This window comes from Hylobates moloch, unplaced genomic scaffold (genome assembly GCF_009828535.3).
Source record: "Hylobates moloch isolate HMO894 unplaced genomic scaffold, HMol_V3 SCAFFOLD_12, whole genome shotgun sequence".
Lineage (NCBI taxonomy): Eukaryota > Metazoa > Chordata > Mammalia > Primates > Hylobatidae > Hylobates > Hylobates moloch.
The window spans coordinates 79,919,976-79,944,310 of record NW_026652287.1 but is presented as its reverse complement, the minus strand read 5'-3'; the positions used below and the strand labels follow the sequence as shown (position 1 = coordinate 79,944,310).

General features: G+C 39.1%; 1 protein-coding gene and 1 long non-coding RNA gene across 7 annotated transcripts in view; one reads left to right on the top strand and one right to left on the bottom strand.

The window, feature by feature from the left end:
- The window catches only part of LOC131380877 (uncharacterized), a 53,249-nt gene extending 43,916 nt beyond the window's left edge, over positions 1–9,333 (bottom strand). For all 4 annotated transcript variants that reach the window (XR_009209135.1, XR_009209134.1, XR_009209132.1 and 1 more), the window contains exons 1-2: positions 5,690–9,333; positions 4,099–4,174 (exon numbers count right to left, since the gene is read on the bottom strand). This is a non-coding gene — a long non-coding RNA (uncharacterized LOC131380877). The remainder of the gene's footprint in view (positions 1–4,098; positions 4,175–5,689) is intronic.
- Positions 9,334–9,393: 60 nt separating this feature from the next.
- Positions 9,394–24,335, top strand: part of PPP1R12A (protein phosphatase 1 regulatory subunit 12A) — a 160,401-nt gene continuing 145,459 nt past the window's right edge. For all 3 annotated transcript variants that reach the window (XM_032170824.2, XM_032170825.2, XM_032170823.2), the window contains exon 1: positions 9,394–9,863. In XM_032170824.2, coding sequence (XP_032026715.1) covers positions 9,627–9,863 — 237 coding nt within the window. In that variant the 5' untranslated portion in view covers positions 9,394–9,626. The remainder of the gene's footprint in view (positions 9,864–24,335) is intronic.

The following is a 24,335-nucleotide window of genomic DNA, read 5'->3' as shown; positions in this document are numbered from 1 at the left end:
AAAAGCAATGGTAACAAAAGCAAAAATAGACAAATGGGATCTAATTAAACGAAAGAGCTTCTGCCCAGCAAAAGAAACTGCCATCAGAGTGAACAGGCAACCTACAAAATGGGAGAAAATTTTTGCAATCTACTCATCTGACAAAGGGCTAATATCCAGAATCTACAAAGAACTTAAACAAATTTACAAGAAAAAAACAACCCCATCAAAAAGAGGGAAAAGGATATGAACAGACACTTCTCAAAAGAAGACATTCATGCAGCCAACAGACACAAGAAAAAATGCTCATCATCACTGGTCATTACAGAAATGCAAATCAAAACCACAATGAGATACCATCTCACGCCAGTTAGAATGGCGATAATTAAAAAGTCAGGAAACAGGCCGGACGTGGTGGCTCATGCCTGTAATCCCAGCGCTTTGGGAGGCCGAGGCAGGTGGATCATGAGGTCAGGAGATCAAGACCATCCTGGCTAACACAGTGAAACCCTGTCTCTACTAAAAATACAAAAAAAAAAATTAGCCAGGCGTGATGGCTGGCACCCGTAGTCCCAGCCACTTGGGAGGCTGAGGCAGGAGAATGACATGAACCCGGGAGGTGGAGTTTGCAGTGAGCAGAGATGGCGCCATTGCACTCTAGCCTGGGCGACAGAGTGAGACTCCATCTCAAAAAAAAAAAAAAAAAAAAAAAAAAAAAAAAAAAAAAAAAAAAAAGTCAGGAAACAACAGATGCTGGAGAGGATGTAGAGAATAGGAACACTTTTACACTGTTGGTGGGAGTGTAAATTAGTTCAGCCACTGTGGAAGACAGTGTGGTGATTCCTCAAGGATCTAGAACTAGAAATAGCATTTGACCCAGCGATCCCATTACTGGGTATACACCCAAAGGATTATAAATCATGCTACTATAAAGACACATGCACATGTATGTTTATTGTGGCACTATTCACAATAGCAAAAACTTGGAACCAACCTAAATGTCCATCAATGATAGACTGGATTAAGAAAATGTGGCACATACACACCATAGAATACTATGCAGCCATAAAAAAGGATGCAGGGACATGGATGAAGCTGGAAACCATCATTCTCAGCAAACTATCACAAGGACAGAAAACCAAACACCACATGTTCTCACTCATAGGTGGGAACTGAACAATAAGAACACTTGGACACAGGGCAGGGAACATCACATACTGGGGCCTGTTGGGGGGTGGGGGACTGGGGGAAGGATAGCATTAGGAGAAATACCTAATGTAAATGATGAGTTGATGGGTACAGCAAACCAACATGGCACATGTATACCTACATAACAAACCTGCACGTTGTGCACGTGTACCCTAGAACTTAAAAGTATAATAAAAAAAAAAAGAAATAAAACATGGATATGGAAGCCATGAATATAGATGACTCTTTATCAGGAGTACTTTTTTTGTGAATTAGAGAACAAACATTAGAGTTGTATATAAGGTCAATGAAATATTTTTTGTATGAGCTATTTATTGGTTTAATTTTAGTATTTCTCAACAGGGGAGTTATTAGCATTTTGGGAAGGGTACTTAGTTGTTGTTTGGAAAATTCCCACACATTGCAAGTTATTTAGTTATTACTCGCTTCCTCACTAAACCACAGTAGTGTTCCACAATCATTTTGATAATCAAAAACACCTCACTCACATGTCCAAATATCTCTGGAGTAATGGCATTGACTCTATTAGAGAATCGCAACACAGTCTCCCCACAATCCATTCTTTTTCTCCCTCAATATTTTATTGTAAAAAATATCAAACAGCAAAGTTGAAAAAACAGTAAAAGACACTTGGATACCTGTTACCTAAATTCAGAAATTAAAATCTTGCTAAACTTGCATTATCTACTTACATGCATTTGTATTTATTTATTTTTTATTTCATGAAATCATTTGAAAGGAAGTTGTCAACATCATATTTAACATACTCATCTCCTTAAATTAAGGATATATTCCTACATAATCACATTATTATTACATCTTAGAACAGAAATAACAAAAATTCCTTAATATCATCTAAAACACAATCCATATTCAATTTTTCCAATAATCAATTACATATAACTTTTTTCCAAACCAGAACCTAATCAAAATTTACAAGCTTAATTAGTCATTATGGTTTTCAGTATCTTTTAATCTAGAACATTTTTATTTAAAATTTTTTATAACACTGACTTTCACTGTGGTCTCGATCCCCTGACCTCATGATCCGCCCGCCTCGGCCTCCCAAAGTGCTGGGATTACAAGTGTGAGCCACCGCGCCTGGTCAACACTTATTTTTTTTGAGACAGAGTCTCGCTCTGTCACCCAGGCTGGAGTTCAGTGGCGCAATCTCGGCTCACTGCAAGTTCCGCCTCCCGGGTTCACGCCATTCTCCTGCCTCAGCCTCTCTGAGTAGCTGGGACTACAGGCGCCCGCCACCACGCCTGGCTAATTTTTTATATTTTTTAGTAGAGACGGGGTTTCACCGTGATCTTGATCTCCTGACCTCGTGATTCACCCGCCTCGGCCTCCCAAAGTGCTGGGATTACAAGCGTGAGCCACCGCGCCTGGTCAACACTGACTTTTTAAAAGAGACCAGGCCAGTGCCCTAGAGATTACTCTACATTTCGGGTTTGTCTGATTAAGTATGTGTGGTATCATTTAACATGTTCTTCTATCTCCCATCTTTCTAGTAAAGTGATAGCTGATCTAAAATGCCTGGTTAAACTCAGGCTAAAATTTAGGTAATGCTTAGGCACATAATGGAGGTTGCTCTACTATTAATGCTGCTATGCTTGATCATGGAATTGAATCTTTGGCCAATATATATTGTTGATTGCAAGGAATGAGTGTTTACATTATTATAGTTTTAGCACTAGTACATACGGAGTACCAATAGTGTACTCATAAATACCGGCTTAATGAATGGTGAATAAATGAATGATTTAAATTGATGTTAAGTGATAGCTAACAAAACTGAGAGCTGGGTTTTGACACACATTTTCTAGAATCCTTGGTTATAGCTCTAGCTGAGGAAACAAATTGAGTGTTTATATTACTGTTACAATTACTGTTATAGTTTTTTTTTTTTTTGAAACAGTCTCACTCTGTTGCCAGGCTGGAGTGCAGTGGCACAATCTCGGCTCCTACATGGAAGCTCCGACATGGAAGCACCCAAGGATGGCATGCAACCTCCGCCTCCCAGGTTCAAGCGATTGTCCTGCCTCAGCCTCCCAAGTAGCTGGGACACCAGGCATGCGCCACCACGCCCAGCTAATTTTTGTATTTTTAGTAGAGACCGGGTTTCACTATGTTGGCCAGGTTGGTCTCGATCTCTTTACTTCGTGATCCACCTGCCTCAGCCTCCCAAAGTGCTGGGATTACAGGCATGAGTCACCATGGCCAGCTACTGTTGTAGTTTTAAATCATATATTTTATAAGGAGCATATAATTTTCTGTTCACTTGAGTGGACCCCTTCCAAAGCCCTGAAGTTAATCATTTGTAATTTTAAATCCTTTTTCTTAAAGAAGAATCTCTAAACTGTAATAATATCAGGTTCCAGAAAACCTGGATACACCCTCAGCTCAGATCTTTCCTGGTTAAATCCGTCTCTTCTCTTCCCCCACCCTTTACTGCTAGTAACTTCAGAAATTGTTTTTCGCTCTCTTTAGCCCAATTTTTTTCTTCACTACATTTAGCGGTATTTGAATTTATTCATTTAAAATGTATTCATTTTCTGTCCCTCTTTACTAGAATGTAAGCTCATTGATGGCAGGTACTTCATTTGTTTCATTCACTCCTGTGACCCCAGAACCCAGAATAATGATTGACAAAGAATAGGTGCCAATCAATACATTTTCAATGACTGACCTCAGATCCACCAAACTGCTACATTTCAGCCATGTTTGTGGCACAGCTATGTTTGGCTAGTGGGAGTCACAGGCTTACGTTCCAGCCTCCATGAAGCAGCCATTTATTCTGAGATCCTGTCACATTCTGGCTACTTCCAGAGATCTGTGAGCAAATCCCTGCTGTTCAAGAGACCAACAGACTTCTCTCTCATTCTTTTGAGCCTTGGTGTCACTTACTATTCTCAGTGAAATCCTTCTTTCCCATGGAAGCACCCAAGGATGGCATGGGTGAACCCCTCTGCTTGGTTCCACCCTAAATAAAAATAACATTCCATGGAATTACGGTGAAAATTTTTGTAAAGTGAAAATAAAGGCAAATTTAGAAAACAGTGCTATTTTTATTGATTTATAATGCTATGCAAATAGAACTTAAATAAGTTTCTAGCAACCTCATATACTAATTCCAATCAGATCACTAGCCCTAAATTCTTATTAAATAGAAATTGGTGTGTGGACATTTCAAGTTAGGAGGGAAAACGTTTTGAAAGCAACTTCTGCTTTCTTCCTTGCCACAAACCTGCCCTGAGGCAAGGAAGCAGAGTTGCTATCAGCTTAAATAAGGGAAGGAAAAGGCAAATACAAGAACACAAACAAAATCTCAAATTTTTTTCTCTCTCACATACATTATTCATTTAATCTTTAAGACAACCACATGAAGCTGATATTCCCACCTGTCAAAATTGAGCACGGTCAGCATGTTTTGGTTCTCATGAATACTTTGTTTTTGCACTCTGGTCTGTGAAGGAATTTTAAAGCTTTTCCTAGGATTTGATTTGAAGGACAATTGAATGGATCCCTCAACTAAATACTAGTGATCCAAGATAGAACTCTTGCACCTAAACTTGCCTTCCAGATACAGATCTTGTAATTTATTCTTGTAATTTCAGTGCCATGGAGAATGACCCTTATTTCTGAAATTCCTTCAGCACACAGATATTTTCATACAAATTGGCCTTCCTGCCAATGCCTTGCCTTGATACCTGGAGCTGGGTGTGCCACTAAGGCCTATCCTGTAACTTTCAATTAATTAGTCATAATTATTATTACACATACTAATTAAAGTCAGTCAGTTTCCTAAAGTGTAGGACATGTAGACGGGTGGTACATGAGGTAATGTTATAAGGTAGACGTAACATTAAAACAACAGTGAAGCACTTAGCACAATATTCTTTTTTCACTACCTTTTAATCTTTCCGATTATGCTAAACTGAAAAATCTTAGGTTGATGCTCACATGTCCAACCCTTACCAATATCCCTTTTTTAACAAACTGAGAGCACGGCTTGGGCTCAGACCCTTGACAGACAACCTAACTAATATTTTGTTTTCATTGTATTTGCTTTAACAGTCTTCTTTATGTCAAGTGGAAATGTTTTTCACTTACCAAAGCAACATAATGTTACTTTAAAATAAACTTGTCTTAAAAAGGTTAAAGAAAACATTAAGCAAATACTAGTATTTGTGGTTCTTGAATTTGGCAACAAAATTGATAAAGTTTGGGAAACATTAAATTAATTCACATGAAAGGGGCATGTGATGTTCTGTCACATGATACAGGTTGGGAGTCATGTGCAATGGAGGTGAGTTATCTCTTTAGCAGTATAACTGCACTTTGGATTGTTGCCAGACACTCATCTGAGTCCTAGTTTTGGGGGACCAAAGAAGCTTTATGAGCATATTAGCCACTACTAGTACTGTGATAGGGTTAGTTTCTTGAAATGAAGTCAAATGTGGCAGAAAATTTACCCTAAAGTAAATTAGAAACTCACCTTGTAATCCAGAGGCAAGGCAAAGATTAGATGCTATGATCTAGAAATCAGGATTGATCTAGCAATGGAGTCTGAAGCAAGTTCGGGTGGTTCCATGTTGGTTCTGGTCAACTCCCTGGGTAGGACTAAATAAATTATGATGTGAACAGATTGTAAACTTTTCTTCAAGTTCTTTTTTTTTTTTTCCTTTTGAGACAGAGTCTTGCTCTGTCACCCAGGCTGGAATGCAGTGGTGCAATCTTGGCTCACTGCAACCTCCGCCTTCTGGTTCAAGTAATTCTCCTGTATTCTCGGGTTCCGCCTCCCGAGTAGCTGGGATTACAGGCACATGCCACCACGCCCAGCTAATTTTTGTATTTTTAGTAGAGACGGGGGTTTTGCCATGTTGGCCAGGCTGGTCTCGAACTACTCACCTCAGGTGATCCGCCCACATTGACCTCCCAAAGTCCTGGGATTACAGGCATGAGCCACTGCACCCAGCCGTTTCTTCAGGTTCTTAAATAAAACACTGGAAAGAAATTATTATGCAATGGAAGAGAGTTTGGCCCAGGTGTACAATACAGGAGATAGAAACATGGTCCTTGTTGACTGTTCTATTCTCAAGTGTATAAATGTAAATTAGTATCTCAGGTTTAAATTAGGGATAAGGAGAACATAAATATATCAACGTATTTATTAATCTTATGTACATTTTTAACAGAGATTATAATAACAGAAACAAATCTAAGTTGTGCATGTCAGCATTTCAAATATGTTTATAATTTAAATTGTTTAAGTTGATCATAATTAGCAAGCAAATTAATGGTAAGGAATGTCTGTAGTGTGATTAAACTTTGAAAAAGATACACACAGATCTCATTCTGACAATCTTGTGCATGTAGTAAATAAAACCCCCAGCCAGGTGCAGTGGCTCAGGCCTGTAATCCCAACACTTTAAGAAGCCGAGGCAGAGGATCACCTGAGCCCAGGAGTTTGAGACCAGCCTGGACAACATAGGTAGACCCCATCTTTACAAAACTTAAAAAATAAATTAGCTAAGCCTGGTGGTGCATGCACCTGTAGTCTCAGCTACTTGGAAGGCTGAGATCATGCCTCTGCACTGCAGCCTGAGCGATAGAGTGAGACCCTGTCTCAAAAACAAAAACGTCCAATATGATTGATTTGGTGCAGCCAAAAATATATTTTTATATATATGCAAATTAGTAAGTATAGTTTTATTTGTACTGCTATTTTAAGGCTTAATTTGCTTTAAAGGAGCTAAAATGTATCCTCACATCCCAATCTGTTTAGAAGCCATTAGGAAGTGAAAATATTTGCATTTTTTCCATTTGTTCTGCTTAGACAAATATGTAATAAAAGCATGTGTGTGTGTGTGTGTGTGTGTGTGTGTGTGTGTGTCTTTTTTTTTTTGTAAACATAGGGTCTAGTTCTGTCGCTCAGGCTGTAGTGCAGATAGCTCACCGCAGCCTCGAACTCCTGGGCAGAGTTCGCCTCAGCCTCTCAAAGTGGTAGGATTACAGGTGTGAGCCACTGTGCTGGGACTGTGTGTGTCAATAAAAAAATTTTGCTTGTTCTGGAATTAACCCAAGGTCTTCAGTACCATTAATTCATTAACAACAATTAAAAAAAAAATCCTCCCTAAAGACAAAGTAGGTGGCAGTTTCAGAGTACTTTCAATATTAACACAGAGCGTCTTGACCCTTAGAGCCACAAAAGAAGAAAAACTAAATTCAGTGAAATTTGCACATGATAACACCCCTCGTTGGTTGGTTGTTTTTTTCCTGACAGCTTCTGGGAACTGAATGAACTTAATTATGTTTTATTAATAAATTATTATTAATTTTGCATCCTGAAATAAGTGCTTGAATCAGGAATAGCATACTTCCCACTAAATTCCTTTTGCCTGAATGAAATCTTGAGATTCCCATCTATAGTCCAAGGGCACTTTTAAGAGCTACCAAATAGGCCACAACGTTCTTGGAAAACAGTATATGCTGTCAGTTTGCCTAGGTAGAGACAGGAGCTGACAAGGCAATCCTCAAGTTCCTTTCTTTTATTCTGACAGCTGTATTCTGTGGATAGGGATTTTGTATTTTAGTGCTAACAATGTTTTACAGCACCTAACACCATGAGTATTCAAAGGTCTGATGTTATCTTTAATGTATGTAAGGAACATACAGTGGTACACTTATGAATATTACATTAATTTTCTATTTGTACAATGTTTTCAGACGAAATATTTTTATCCTAACCTGGATTCTATCGCTATCCTAATAATTGTGGTTCAGAAAATTGTCTCACAGGCAGGCAGTTTCCTAATCATGTTTTACTCAATTATTGTATTTCTCAATAAGACAGCCTGTGAAGTAGTCCACTGGAAAAGGCATCATGCTGAGAGTAAGAAAAGCTTATTTGTTCACTGCTCTATCTCCAGCACCTGGAACAATGCCTGACCCAGAACAGGTGCATAGTATTTGCTGAGTGAATTCTAATCCTACTTCTGGGTAAAATTAAGTAAATTAACTAGTTCTTGAGGGACTCAGCCTACATGATCCCTAAACTTCCATGGTAAGGTTTTGTGGTTTTTATCTTGGCTTTTCTAAATGCTCTAAAAATAGTAGTGGATGGTAACAATGTAGTGTTCAGTAAAATCAATTAGTGGAGATTGTAGATAGATGGCTCATAAGACATCAGTATTACAAATCCTATGTGTGTGCGCGTGTAGTCATACAAGGCAAAGTTAAAGTCTTTTTTTTATGACGATGATAAATTACAGTCTTGTTTGGGCGAGTGAACTCAGGAGGTGGTTCAAATAAATGTCATATTTTTCATTGTATCTTCAGTGCCTAGTACAGTTACTGGCTCACAGTAGGTATTCAATAAATAGTGGTTGAATTAATTGCCTTCATTAACGTTCCGTTTAAGTGCTAGACGCAGCTAGGTCTTCACCCCACCTTAGAAAGAGATGGAGCTGTAACCAGAAATCCCTTAAAAGGTAAGGACCAGTAATCAGGCTGAGCTAAGCTCATGGGTAGTACGAGACAGGCTTAAAGCACTGAAGGAAGAAGGAAGAGAACCCAAGCGTGAGCGAAAGCAAAACAAAACAAGCAAAGAGAGGAGGAAAAACATTTCTAAAGTGGGGGTTGGCAGGAAGCCACCGCAATTACCGCAGGTCAACCCTTGTCAATAGGTGGTCACTTCAAGAACTTACCATTAAACCCTCGGCTACACAGACCCCACTTTTAAAAGGTTATTAATTCTGACATGCCCAAGTTCATCTGAGTTCCTTAGAAAGAGCAACCACCAGCACCTACTTCACGACCTATCCTCCATTCCATTCAAATAACGCAGCCAATAGGAAAATCCTCCGCCCTGAGCCAACGACTCGGCGTAGCTGAGACAACCCGGGAGGCAGCTCTGCCCTGTAGAGCCTTGCGGTTCCACTGCTGGCCTCCGGATTCCCGGGAGCCCCCAGCCCGACAGGACAACCTTCCTTCCCCGCTTCCTCCTTTCCAGGTCTGTCCCAGCCCCCGCTGCCTGGGCCACACCCGCTTCCCTCCGGTGGCCCAGCCACCCCCGCCAAAGTTCGCGGGAGCGCTCTTCCTGGGGCGGGCGCAGGCCCAGGGCGCATGCGCACTGGTCGAAGGGCACCTCCCAGTCCGGATCTCGCGAAGTTACGTTAGATTGGCCGCCGATGACGGGTGGCCGTGCAGGGGGCGGGAGGGCTTCTGTGGTAGGAAGGGAGGTCCGCTCGGCCAGGCGCGCCGCCCCAGTGCTCTGTGGGATACTGGAAGTCTCGAGCGTCTCCTCCCGGTTCCCAGCCCTCCTCTGACCCGCACTCATAGAAACATTCACACACCCCCTGCCTCCCCTCTCTTCCCTCTCCGCCTCCCCCTTCCCCCCCTCGCGATAAGAAGACCCGGCGGCAGGAGAGGGGATGAAGATGGCGGACGCGAAGCAGAAGCGGAACGAGCAGCTGAAGCGCTGGATCGGCTCCGAGACGGACCTCGAGCCTCCGGTGGTGAAGCGCCAGAAGACCAAGGTGAAGTTCGACGATGGCGCCGTCTTCCTGGCTGCTTGCTCCAGCGGCGACACGGACGAGGTCCTCAAGCTGCTGCACCGCGGCGCCGACATCAATTACGCCAATGTGGACGGACTCACTGCCCTGCACCAGGTCTGTGCGCCCCGCCGCCGGCTCTCCTGACCCTGAGGGTTCTCGTCGGCCTCCTGCCGGGGCCTGCCCTCAGTTCTCCACCTCTTGAGGCTGGGGGCGGCGGGAGACTCCCTGCTGCGGGGTGAGGGGGCGGTTTCCCGAGAGGGCGGGAGGGAGAGCTGCTGGAGGGGAGGGCGCTGGGCTTGAGGCCCCCCTTCAGAACAGTTGCTGGTGGAGTTGGGAACCGGGTGATTTCCGGGGCATAGGGGAAAAGGAACTGTGGTCGTCTTGGGGCCCCAGGGCCATTGGTGCATGAGTCTGGGATTTGGGGTCGAGACAAGGAGGGGTGTAGTGGGGTTGTGCCTGGGCCCCCGTGTCAGTGATATATTCGGAGGGTTGGATGCTGAAGGAAGAAAACTAACAAGGGGCATTAGGAACGCTTAGGCAGATGAACATCTTTGACTTGTAGGTGGGCATTGGATTTGTTGCACTTTTTAGGACTTGATTACAAATGATGATGATAATAATAGTAATCTAGAGCCCTAAGCCGTGTGCCCTGAGCTAACGATTTCCTGTTTTCTCATTTATTACTCTTGGTCACTGGGGAGGGGAAAACCGGGTGTAATTAGCTGATCTGCACCGGCCGAAAGGAAGGGGATGGAAGTGGGCAGAGTAAGGAAGCCCTCTAAAGGGCTTGCCCACCTCCGGACCGGAACGTGTTGAGTCTGATACTCGAAGTTTGCCGCAGTGTCAGAGATCCTTGAGCCCCAGGTCCTGGGGTGTGCACTGGTGTTAGAAAGAGAAGAATAAATAGGGGACACTGTTTTCAAAGCCGGTTTCCAAGCTCTGGTTTTTCTTTTGGGGGTGGGAAAAAAGAAAGCTGGTCACAAACTTTTCTCAAAATGGATGCTTTGTGCATGTTAAAGTTTTATAGTAGTCTGATTGGGATCTCTCAGTGTTAGCCAAATAAGGAGAAACTATTGGCAATCCAGAGATAATGTTGCCTTGCCTTTAACAGGCCAAAAGCAACACAACCACTTAGAGGTTTGCATAAAAAGCAATTTTTAAGTGATGGTAATAGGTGACAAGGCATAGGCTTTTTCTACTTTCTTAGCGGGCAACTTGGAATAACTGTAATAGAAAATGACTTTGCAGCAATAGCTTCCCCTTACAATGAAAAGAATTGTAAGCTATCTCAAAGTTGCCTTGGTTGAAACAAGGCTTTATATTTCATGAATATTAACATGATGCCTTTTTAAAAGACGTGTGTAGTGACATTTTTCCTTGTACTGCTTACTGTTTAAGGGAGTGATGACCATTTTAAATTTTATATAATGGAATTATCATATCAGATTTGGTATAGCCTTTGTTTACAAAGTTGACTAGATACATTGAAATGATTGACAAATTGCAGGACAAATATGGAATTAAAAATGTGGCACCCAGTAAAAATATAGCGGGGTATCTAGCTCTTTCTCAATTTCATTAATTTAGATTCTCTAATGCATAGCAAAGTTTTTATTTGGGTGAAGTTTATTTAAGGCATATCATAACTGTTAAGATTTTAAAACCATGGTGTTGAGAATGAAGGAAACTTTTGGCATTAAAAATGATAATGTAATCATATAAGATGAATCTTCAAATTTCTTTCAAGTGTACTTTACACGTTTTAGTGTGAAACAGATTTGAAAGACGATTATTACTGTAGGAGGTCAGGATAATTGGATAATGGATCGCATCAGTATGTTTTATTCAAATTGTCAGATAGAAATTTAAAGTTACTATTGTCGTGGAGGAACCCAATTGTATTGGCCTAGAGGAAGACAAAAAGTTTTGATATTTACATTATTGTAATATTGGTTTAGGGAGGAAGAGAAAATACATTTAACTGCCTTCTTAAGATCTTTTTTTCTCCTCTCAATATTCCCATGTTACAAGAATTATCAGACTTACCATTGTCTTCCTGATTAACTGAATTCAGTGGTCAGTTTGGTGTTGTGTAGATATATCTTTATTGGGTATTTTGTTTTAGTTGACAAACAGAAGTTTCTAAATTTACACCATTTTCATAATATCTTTCTGTCACTTTTTGTCACTGTGTGAGTTTGACCCGATAATCTCCAACCGCCTCCCCTTTTCCATAACATTTTTCCTTATCTGCAAATTCCTTAAATCAGTGAAGCCAGTCTTTAAAATATCAAGCATTAAAATTTTTGTTGTGTTTTCTTCACTCTCATTTCTTATTTATCAACTCTTGTACTTTTTTCCCATTGCTACTATGAAAACAGGGAGTTCACTTTGGGCAAATTTAGGACAACAGTTAGTGAAAGACAATAAACAAAATTAAAAACCACACACACAAAATTTTAAGCTTTTAAGAAATCTCTTGAACTTAGCTTGTTTTCCATACTTAATTATAAAAACTAAAATCACTGATTTAATAGTTCTTGAATAGTTCTTTAAAACTTTAACCTCTCAAAAAATCGTAGAATACCTAAAATGTATAACCGGGTTAATTGTTTATTGTTTTTTGAATATTCATTTACTTTTTGGTTTTGATCAAGTGTTCTAAATTTCATTGTCAAGAGAAAAGTTTTAGGAACATCACAACCCACAAATATACTTTTAAAAATCGAATATTTTGCTTTTATTTGTTGAATGTGCTCCCTCATTAGAAGTTATAAAAGATATCCAGTCTTCAGCTGTTCTTTTTGTATAGAAATAAGTCTTCTATATAGAAGAAAAAGCGTTTCTTGTCAAATTTCCTATCTTAGTCTCCAGAATAGCCTTTCTCACCCATCCACTCCACCTGGGACCTGACCCCCAAAGCTACAAAACAGCACAAAGTTAACCATAGATATAAATTTCTGGTTTTTCTAGAACCGAGGTCTAGAGTAGAATTTCATTATTACCAATGGGGCAATAATCAGCTTCTGATTTTATAGCTACCTGGTAGAGTTTTACAGTATGTGATTATATCTCTAGTTTAGCATACTTCATAAAGATTTAAGGAGATTAATAAGGTTATATATAGAATGCCATTATTGCTGATTCTTACTGATACTGCTGTGCATAAGATACAGGGCTGAGATTTTTCTCCAGCAGTTTTGAGTTTAGCCTGTTGATTTTAACTTTAAAATCTTTTCTTTTTCCTCTGTGCCAGTGACTTCCAAGTCAGTTTACGGTTCCCTCATTTCTGCAAAGCTCCAAGCCTCATTTCCATTTTTTTGGGTTATGTATTGATTTAAAATGAAATATTAAATGTATTGTAATTTTATATTTAATAATGCCTTTTAAGTAGTAATACAGTAAGTACAAGTTCATCCCCTTTGCCATAGAATGGCAACTACTGTATTCACGTTAACCTTTGTGATTTCTTCAAAGGATTTCTTATTGTTCAAATACAGATTTTCATAATTGCAATTCAGTATTATAATTTTACGTTTATCCGTTAACATTAGAGATACTTATCTTTTAGACTTTACCAGCATCCTTTTTAACTAATTATTTTAAAAGTATTATTAATTTAGTTATAAGACAATTTTACATCGTCAGGAACTTCTTTAAATTCACCTAAAACAGGTCTATCTTTCCTTATCAAGCCTAGTCTTCTCATTGATGTTCCTGTTTCTGTTAATGATGTATTAATCTTTAGAATCAAGTTAAATATTTTAGTTATTGTTTACTCATTCCCCTTGTCTATGCATAATCCAGTCTATCTTCTAGCTCAGTCTTTTCTTTACAGTTACCTTGGCATCAGTTCTTTTCTTTGCCACTCTTTACTGGCAACCTAGTTCATACCTTTATTATTTTATTTTATTATTTTTTTTTTGAGATGGAGTTTCGCTCTTGTTGCCGAGGCTGGAGTGCAGTGGCGCTGTCTTGGCTCACCGAGACCTCCACCTCCCGGGTTCAAGTGATTCTCCTGGCTCAGCTTTCCGAGTAGCTGGGATTACAGGTGTGTGCCACGATGCCCAGCTAATTTTGTATTTTTAGTAGAGATGCGGTTTCTCTATGTTGATCAGACTGGTCTTGAACTCCTGACCTCAGGTGATCCACCTGCCTCAGCCTCCCAAAGTGCTGGGATTACAGGCGTGAGCCACCGCACCTAGCCTTATTTTTATCCCTAGAGTATAGTAATAGCTTAATTGTTTTTCCTGCCTCTATTCTCTCCCTGATTTAATCTAGCATGCATATTGCTGTCATATTAATCTTTGAACAGTATCATTCTGATGGTGTTACTCCTCTCTGTAAATTTGGATATAGTACATTTTATCATTTAGCTTATGGTTGATATATCTCCATTGTGTTGTATCCTTTATAGAAGTTGGTTAACTTGCTTACATTTGAACTAGATCTTTACATTTTTTATTTCCATGCCTTTAGCCATGGTTTTTATCTTCTCTCCCTTGTTTGCCAATTAAAATTCTAGTCATTGTTCAAGATTCACATTCTCTTTTCTGGGGTGTTCACTGTACCTTATATTCTGCCTCTCCTGCAATAAAAACACTTTTTACTGAATAGTGTAGCCTCTGAGGACCTAATCTTCCACAATTTTTGTATTTCCAGAGCCTAGCACATAGTAGATGCTCACTAAAGGTTTATTGAATTTTATTTTTTTACCTCAAATCATCAATAGGAAGTTTTAAGTTATTTGTATGTTGTGAGATACATTTTTGAAACCTTCACATCAGATACTTAGCATATTGTTCTTGCACATAATGGAATTTGTGTGATTATGAAACAAATTAAAAACTTTGTTGTAGATTTCAAGATATTTTAATATCTTGAGATTTTTAACAAATCTTTTTTTTTTTTTTTTTTTTTGAGATGGAGTCTCATTCTGTCACCCAGGCTGGAGTGCAGTGGCGTAATCTTGGTTCACTGCAAACTCCGCCTCCCAGGTTTAAGTGATTCTCCTGCCACAGCCTCCCTAGTAGCTGGGATTACGGGTGCGTGGCACCATGCCTGGCTAATTGTTACTGTATTTTTAGTAGAGATGAGGTTTCACCATGTTGGCCAGGCTCATTTTGAACTCCTGACCTCAAGTGATCCGCCTACCTTGGCCTCCCAAAGTGCTGGGATTACAGGTGTGAGCCACTGTGGCCGGCCTAAAAAATTCTTAATATCGACCTTCTTTCTATTAAATTCTAAAGCAGTCTAGATATTGGTTAAGTGGTAGAAAAATATTATATCCAGTTGAGTCATTAATTAATTACTCACTTTGTAAGAGTCTGAGCTAGATCCTCTAGAGCGGGCGTTCACAAACGCTAGGCCGTGGACAGGTCGGTCCATGACCTGTAAGGAACAAGGCCATACAGCAGGAGGTGAGCGACACACTGGCAAGCTAGCATTACTGCCTGAAATCCGCCTCTTGTCAGATCAGCGGCGACATTAGATTCCCATAGGAGCGCGGACCCTATTGTGAACTTGCGCTTGTGAGGTATTTAGGTTGTGTGCTCTTTATGAGCATCTAATGCCTGGTGATGATGTGAGGTAGAACAGTTACATCTGGCCCCACTCCCCAACCCCCATCTGTGGAAAAATTGTCATTCACGAAACTGGTTCCTGATGCCAAGGTTGGGTACCACTTCTAGAGGAATACAAAGTAGGATTAGTTCCATGTTCTATGCTATTACAATTTTAAAAGTTTTTCTTTTACTTTCCAATACAGACATACAGATAGGTTTAATATGAAATCCTTTTGATCTTAAAATACAAATTCGATCTACTTCTAAGGGAGCCATTTTAAGCATCTTTGTAAAATATGTGATCCTCTCGTCAGCAAAAGGAATACTTTTGTGTAGTCTTAAGATGTGAAGTGTAAAAGAGACTGGAAGCAATTAATTTTGAGTTGCTTGTTAGCAAATAGTTTGATTACTATGTAAAATCTGAATTAAGAGTTTATAGTTTGTAACTGTTTACCCTTTTTTTGATGGAGAATGTTAAGATCTTGGAAGACCTCTTGGATAACTTTTAAAGAGCATTAAAATTTTTGTCTAAAAGAATGTGCAGTGTAAAATATTTCTCTACATAGTTTTCTTTTTAGAAAAGCTATAACACTTTATGCTCATGCCTTTCAAAAGTTTTTATTGAAATCATCCTAAATCCATTTTTAAAAACCTACCTAAACAAACAAATAAAACCCTCCCAACCCCAAACTGGCCCCTCACTTCCTACAAATAAGTGGGCAACCCTAGCCATGTATGGGGTGTGCTGGTAGGGCACCAGTGCCCACACTGCTGCTGGTATAATGCTTTTTCTGTAGTTGCTGCCTCTGTGCTTCCTGGCAACACTTTTGTGGTCTGACTTTGAGGTGTCATAACCAAGACCATCTTTCATGTGCCTCAGCTACAGTATGATTGCAAGCTGTGACTGAGCATTTTCTAGTGTAGCCAGGTAGAAACACTGGATGGAATAGAGGAAATGTTTTTCATCATCCATTTGTTATTACCACATTTAAAAATTACAGTTCACATAAGAAAAGTATTTTAAAAATCTTATTAGATGATTTTTAAAAGAAAACTATTTAAAAACCTTTTAATAGGGGGAGGCATAAAACATTGTTTTGTTACTATCATAACGTGTTACTTCTTGACACTATATGAAGTTGCTATTTTCATTGCCTCTGCCTGCAAAAAATTGCCATCTTTTACTCCACCCTTCTTTTGAAAGTTTGTGGGGCTCCACAGTAAGGTTGAAAAGATGATGAGGTATTGGCATTTTGGTATACCTCTTTGAAAGATTGAAGAACTCCAACAATTACAAGTTTATTCTCAGTTGGAGTCAGATAGGTAGTAGGCATGACTTAATCAGTGTTTTATTGAGGAGCAATGCTTTTCCAAACAATAGTTTAATTTTCACAACATGCTTTTTCACTTGCTCAAGGTTAACAAGAAAATAAATGGCAGAGCTGGAATTCTTATGCAGGTCTGTTTGATGCCAAAGCTCAAACTTTACCCTATGCCAGGTATCTTCTTTGAAGTCTGAAAAAGAAAATATTCTTAAATCTTTTCATCATTATGGTGGTGTTTAGTAGTTGGAGGTTTCTCTGTAAATTAGCTGAAAGTCAAGTGAAACACACATATAATTTTTTTCTTCATCCACTTTTGTTTTAGCTAGCCCATACTTTTAAGACCTTTCTATGGTAATTGAAGTGAAATAGTACTGTATCTAAATTAATCTCAGAATTCGAAATTGTCCTACATTTTAGGAAGTGCCAAGATTATTTTTGCCTTACCATTATGTGCAGAATACATCAGCAGCAACAAGAAACACTCCTTTTTTCAGGACATAGAATTTAATTTTTAACTACCTTTATTTTTCTCTACCCTAATAGCGATTTATATTGTTTCAGTTGTTGGGTGTGTGTGTGGGTGTGATGTGTGTATGTGTGTTTTGAGACGGTGACAGACTCTGTCACCATGGCTGGAGTGCAGTGGCATGAATATAGTTCACTGTAGCCTTCCTGGGCTCAAGGGATCCTCCCACCTCAGCCTCCTGATCAGCTGGGAATACAGGCATGTGCCACCACTTCCAGCTAATTTTTTTTTTTCTTTGACAGGGTCTCCCTGTGTTGCCCAAGCTAGTCTGAAACTTCTGGGCCTAAGTGATCCTCCCACCTGAGCCTCCCAAAGTGCTGGGATTACAGGCGTAAACCACTGCACTCAGCCTGTTTTAGTTTTTTTTAATCATTTACAGTAAATTTTTTTTTTTTTCTTGAGACGGAGTCTCGCTCTGTCGCCCAGGCTGGAGTGCAGTGGCGCAATCTCGGCTCACTCCAAGCTCCGCCTCCTGGGATCACGCCATTCTCCTGCCTCAGCCTCTCTGAGTAGCTGGCATTTACAGCAAATTTTTTATACATACATACATGTACATATTTGATTCTTTTTAGAGACAAATTGTAGGAAACTTAATACCATGCATACTGGGGCAGGGGAAGAAGTCCCTTAGGTACGCTTAGGGTAGGGACTTTGATTCTTTTTTCTTTAAATCTCCTTTTGTATCTGCATTTTGTTTTAGTAGGTACACAATAAATGTTTAATGATTTAAAAAAATTGGACACAATGTAAACTAATATTTTGAAGAGCAGAATTCATAGAATATTAAATAATTGGGTAAATATAACACACTGACAAACTTTTAAAATGTCCTAATAAAAAAGCTTATATCAACCACTTACTTTTATAATACTTACAATGTAAAGGTAGCCATTATTACCATCAAAACTAGGTGGCTGGGTATGGTGGCTCATGCCTGTAGTCCTAGCACTTTGGGAGGCCTAGGCAGGCGGATCACCAGAGCTCAGGAATTTGAGATCAACCTGGCCAACATGGCAAAACCCCATCTCTACTAAAAATACAAAATAAAAATTAGCCAGGCGTGGTGGTGCATGCCTGTAATCCCAGCTACTCGGGAGGCTGAGGCACGAGAATTGCCTGAACCCAAGAGGCAGAGGTTGGAGTGAACTGAGATCATGCCACTTCACTCCAGCCTGGGTGACAGAGCGAGATTCTGTCTTAAAAAAATTATTGGGGTGTTAGATTTATTTTTGAAATGAGATCTATTACTGATTATCAATAGATGCTTCAGTTTATGTAACTTAGTTTAAAAATTCTTTAAACAAATCCTTGAGTGTTCATTTAGAAAAGTAATCTCTAGGCTGGATGCAGTGGCTCACACCTGTAATCCCAGCACTTTGAGAAGCCAAGGCAAGAGACTTGATCCCAGAAGTTCAAGACCAGCCTGGGCAATATAGGGAGACCGTGTCTCTACCAATAAAGAAAAAAGAAAAGAAAGAGAAAAGAAATCTCTAGTATGGTAATATTAGAAATAATGCATATTTTCTAGTTATTTTACTCATACTTTTTTTTTCCAAATAACATTTTTACTATGGCTCCCTCTATGTCAGTATTTTCTGACCTTATTAGTGTTTTGGTTGTTTATCTTTGCATTGTTATGCTGGCTAACCATAAAAAGACACGCTTGAGTTCTGTGTTACTGCCCCAAGTGTGCTTGCTGCTCAACTCAAATGCTCTTTCATGGGAGGAGACGTTCCACATTGTCATGTGTTACATAGGCATTTCTGAAATGACATTCAGTAGAAACCATGGAAAGAAGTGAAAGCATTCCTCAGCTGTCACTTTTTTAATAGTCTATTTAAATGTTATGTATATTGAGTGAGATATTCTGCAGAGAGAGCTTCACTTAATAAAACGCTTTACTTTAACTTGATGATTTAACTCACATTTGAGCTGAAATTACTATTTTCTTAGTTTAACATGACCTCTAACACTAAAATCATAAGATTGTACAAAGTTCGTGTCATTTTCTTGAATACTGCATAGTGCAGAAGAGAATACATTTTGTGAGATGTCACTTGGCACCCTCCTAAAGATTAATAACCATGTGGGAAAGTATATTTTCATGGACTGTTATACACACACACACACACACACACACACACACACGTACACTTATGCACTCAACCTTTACTTGTAATAAACATCCCAAATTATATATATTTTATTAGCCTTCAAAATTGTTTTAGATAGTTATAAACTTATTTGAGTATTTATATTCTTGCGTGGAACACTTCTAGAGCTTTTCTATAGGAGTTTCAGCTCCAGAACATTTTTTTAAAATATCCTCAGTGTTGAGAGTTTTTTTTTCTTTCAGGAGAGTTTTTAAATTTTGAAAATGATATCATTCGAAGATGTATCTAGTGAATAAAGGTGGATCATGTAGTAATCATGGTTAATAAATATCTGTGATTACATGATACTTTCTAAAAAGCTTATTCTTAACTGGAATATGATCATAAATGTCACCTTGGATTTAAGTTAACTCTTTACATTGTCTGGATTTGAGTATGCTTCAGAATTTGTAAACCTAAAGTACTGTTCATTTGTGTTCTAGATTTTGATGAAACAAGTCAATGTTATAGCTTGTGAACATAGTCTTTTTTGTGCATGTTTGCGTTTTCTGCAAAAAAGATTTTGGTGCTGCCTGGCACAGTAGCTCATGCCTGTAATCCCAGCACTTTGGGAGGCCGAGGTGGGAGGATCGCTTGAGCTGGCTTGGGCAACAAAGTGAGACCTTGTCTCTACAAAAAATTTAAAAATTAGCTGAGCATGGTGACACGCATCTGTGGTCCCAGCTACTCGGGAGGCTGAGGCAGGAGGATTGCCTGAGCCCAGGAGGTTGGGGTTGCAGTGAGCTGTGATCACGCCACTGCATTCTAGCCTGAACGACAGAGTGAGACCAGGTCTCACATTTTAAAAAAAGATTGTGATGCTGCTGTCTCTAGATCATGACACTAATTCATTAAGAGCTATTGTTTTTCTCAAAGATATTTTAATTTCTACAGTTTTTCTTAAAAGGTTTGGACAGATGACATATTCAGCAATTTCTGTATTCCTTCCAAGTACATGGAATCTACTTAAGAACTCTGTAGCATATTCAAGATTTTTTTCTTTTAAAATGCCTGTTGCTGTTTAACTCTTTGAACCATCATTTTTTACAGTTAAAATGCCTTTATATTTTTTATCTTCTCAGTGTTTTCCATTATTTTTTGATATACATGAAAATTTAATAAGTAATTATTAAGTCTTCAGTGTCTTGCTTTTATATAGGTTGTCCCCATCTCCTTTTTTTAAATTTTATTTTATTTTTTGAAACAGAGTCTTGCTCTGTCTCCCAGGCTAGAGTGCAATGGCACAATCTCGTCTCACTGCAAACGCCGCCTCCCAGGTTCAAGTGATTCTTCTGCCTCAGCCTCCCGAGTAGCTGGGATTACAGGCGTCCACCACCACGCCCAGCTAATTTTTTTTATTTTTAGTAGAGACGGGGTTTCACAGTGTTGGCCAGACTGGTCTCAAACTCCCGACCTCAGGTGATCCACTCGCCTCAGCCTCCCAAAGTGCTGGGATTACAGGCGTGAGCCACCGTGCCTGGCCTCTCCTTTTTATTTTTAAACATGGCTTACTTTTGTATATTTAATGTTGTATGTGAATTTTATCCCAAATAGAAATAGTTGTAAAAGTTTAAGAATAATTATTTAATTAAAACACTAAAGATAAATGTAAAAAATTAAATGTTATCCAAAATTTCGGGACTGGATTTGCTCCATTTAAAAGTTGAACATCCTTTTAAATATCTCTATACAGGTATGTAATTTTCTATAAATGGGATCATACCTAATTTTCTGGTTTATAACCGGTTTTGAAACATTATATATTTTAAGAAACATTTCTGTGTTAATGAATATTCATATACATTTTCCCTTTTAATGAGTATATAGTATTCCATTGTGTGTGCGTGTGCATATACATCTTGGAATTTATTTTCCTAGTCTTTTCCTGATGAACATTTAGTATATTTTCCACTTTTTATTGTATGGTGAATATTATGTACATCTTTTTTTTTTTTTTTTGAGACGAAGTCTCCCTCAGCAGCTCAGGCTGGAGTGCAGTGGTGCGATCTCAGCTGACTGCACTCCATCTCAGCCTCCCGAGTAGCTGGGATTACAGGCACCCGCCATCATGCCTGGCTAATTTTTGTAGTTCAGTAAAGATAGGGTTTCACCATGTTGGCCAGGCTGGTCTTGAACTCCTGACCTCAGGTGATCCACCCACCTCGGGCTCCCAAAGTGCTAGGATTACAGGTGTGAGCCATCCCACCTGGCCTATACCATGTACGTCTTTACTCGCTCATCACATTGTATTCCTTAGGATTGTTTCTTAGAAATCTTACCTGCAATCTTATGTTTTGCTCAAAATAACATGCCATTTAAATGATTGTTTATACAAAATACTTTTTAAAAAATTTTTACTTTAAGTTCTGGTATACATGTGCAGAACGTGCAGGTTTGTTACATGGGTATATGTGTGCTATGGTAGTTTGCTGCACTTATCGACTCATATCTAGGTTTTAAGCCCCGCATGCATTAGGTATTTGTCCTAATGCTCTCCCTACCCTTGCCCCCGAGCCCCCGACAGGCCCCAGTGTGTGATGGTCCTCCCTGTGTCCATGTGTTCTCATTGTTCAACTCCCACTTATGAGTGAGAACCTGAGGTGTTTGGTTTTCTGTTCCTGTATTAGTTTGCTGAGAATGATGGCTTCCAGCTTCATCCATGTCCCTGCAAAGGACATGAACTCATTCTTTTTTATGGCTGTATTCCATGGTGTATATGTGCTACATTTTCTTTATCCAGTTCATCATTGATGGAGATTTGGGTTCTAAGTCTGCAAAAGACATTTTTAATAAAGTTTCTAGTATATTGAAAATGGAAAACTAACCATGAAAGTACTCATGTTGACACACCTGTTAAATTCATGCGATAATATTATCCCCTATATGTCACCCATAGGCAGATTTTTGTTTTATTTATTGTTTTTTTTTGTTTGTTTATTTTGAGATGGGGTCTTGCTCTGTTACCCAGGCTGGGAGTGCAGTGGTGTGAACACAGCTCACTGCAGCTTCGACTGCCCGGCCTTAAGTGATTCTCCCACCTCAGCCTTTTGAGTAGCTGAGACTACAGGCATGTGCCCACCACAACGGGCTAACTTTTAAAATCATTATTATTAGTAGTAGAGACAAGATTTTGCTGTGTTTCCCAGGCTGGTTTCAAACTCTTGGGCTCAAGCAATCCTCCTGCCTTGGCATCCCAAAGTTCTTGGATTACAGCCATGTGCTACCATGCCCAGCTGAGGAAAATTATTTTATTGCTTTATTACTCTGTGTGTGTGTGTTTGTGAGAATAAAATTAGTTGTATTTCACTCAGAGAAGCAATTGGGGAAGACAAGATAAAAAGTGTTCTTCCTTTTTTCTTTATGTAAGTTTTAGTTCTAATGTTTGAAAATTTTGAAGTTATTAAAATATTAAACAATATCTGTATTCATTTATATGATGCTGTTATTCATTTAAATTAGTGAATAACTCATTCATGCAAGAAACATAGATCACCATTTATCATATGTCCAGCACAGTACTAATCTCTAAAAACAATGGTCCCTGGCTACATGTAGTATACAATCTAGTTGAGGTGGCAGCATGAGCCGATGATTACAATGTAAATAAGTGGTAGAGTAGAGATACATGGTGAAATTAAAGGCTTTATTAGGCGGGCTTAACCCAGAGTGTCAATGGAAGACATCCCTGAGAAAGCTTTGTAAGTTATAGATAACTTATCAGCAGATGTCTTGAGCCTTTTATGACCCTATTCACTACTGGTTTGTCTTCTGAATGCCCCTGTTCAGTGTACCTTTTTGTCAGTTTCTTTCTTGAAGATGAATGTTGCCAAGGTTCTCATATGTCTATTTTTCTTTTTTGTGTTATTTATGTAGTTTCAACTTTCTTTTTATATGATCTGTCCTCCTTCTTACATGATCCATATCTTATTTTTTATATCAGTCTTCCATTTACTAAGCTAGAATCTCAGGGTCTTTTTCTGTTTTCTCCTCACTTGCATACAGTCCATCTCCTCTGCCATGCACACACCTAAAAAAAAAATCCTCTTTTATATATTCATTTAACATATATTAAAGGTCTCTTCTGTGCCAGACACTATTAAGTGCTGAGGAGACACATTTTTGAGCAAAAATATACCAACAGTACCCTCATAGAGTTGACAGTAAAATGAAATTAGCCATTTGGGAAATGCAAATCAAAACCACAATGAGATACTAGTTCACACCTACTAGGATGGCTATAATAAAAAAGAGATAACAAGTAGTGACTAGGATGTTATATTAGTCCTGTTTTCTGTTGCTTATAACGGAATACCAGAAACTGGATTATTTAAAAAGACTTACTTATTACAGCTATGGAGGCTAAGAAGTCCAAGGTTGTAGGGTCAACTGGTGAGAGCCTTCTTGCCTGTTGGGGACTCTGTAGAGAGTCCCAAGGCAGCACAGGGTATCACATGGTGAGGGGGCCGAGTGTGATAACGTGCTCAAGGTCTCTCTTCCTCTTCTTAGAAAGCCACAAGTTCCACTCCCATGATAACCCATTAATTCATTAACCCTTTAATCCATGAGTGGATTAATCCATTTATGAGAGAAGAGCCCTCCTGATGCAGTTACCTCCCAAAGTACCCAGCTCTCAACAATGCCACATTGGGGATCAAGTTTCAGCATGAGTTTTGGGAGGGATATTTAAGTCACAGCAGATACGGAGAAATTGGAACCCTCATGCACTGCTGGTGGTAGTAGTAAGATGGTACAGCCACTTTCAAAACAGTCTGGCATTTTCTCAAAAGGTTAAACAGAGTTACCATATGACCCAGCAGTTCTACTCTTAGGTATATACTCAAGAGAATTAAATGTGTCCATACAGAAATGTGTATAGTAATGTTCATGGCAGCATTATTGATGATAGCCAAAGATGAAAACACAAATGTCTTATCAGCTGATGAATAAAGTGGTATGTTTTGTCCCTGGAATCAGTGGAATATTAGTCAGTAGCAAAAAGGGGGTGCTGATAATTGTTA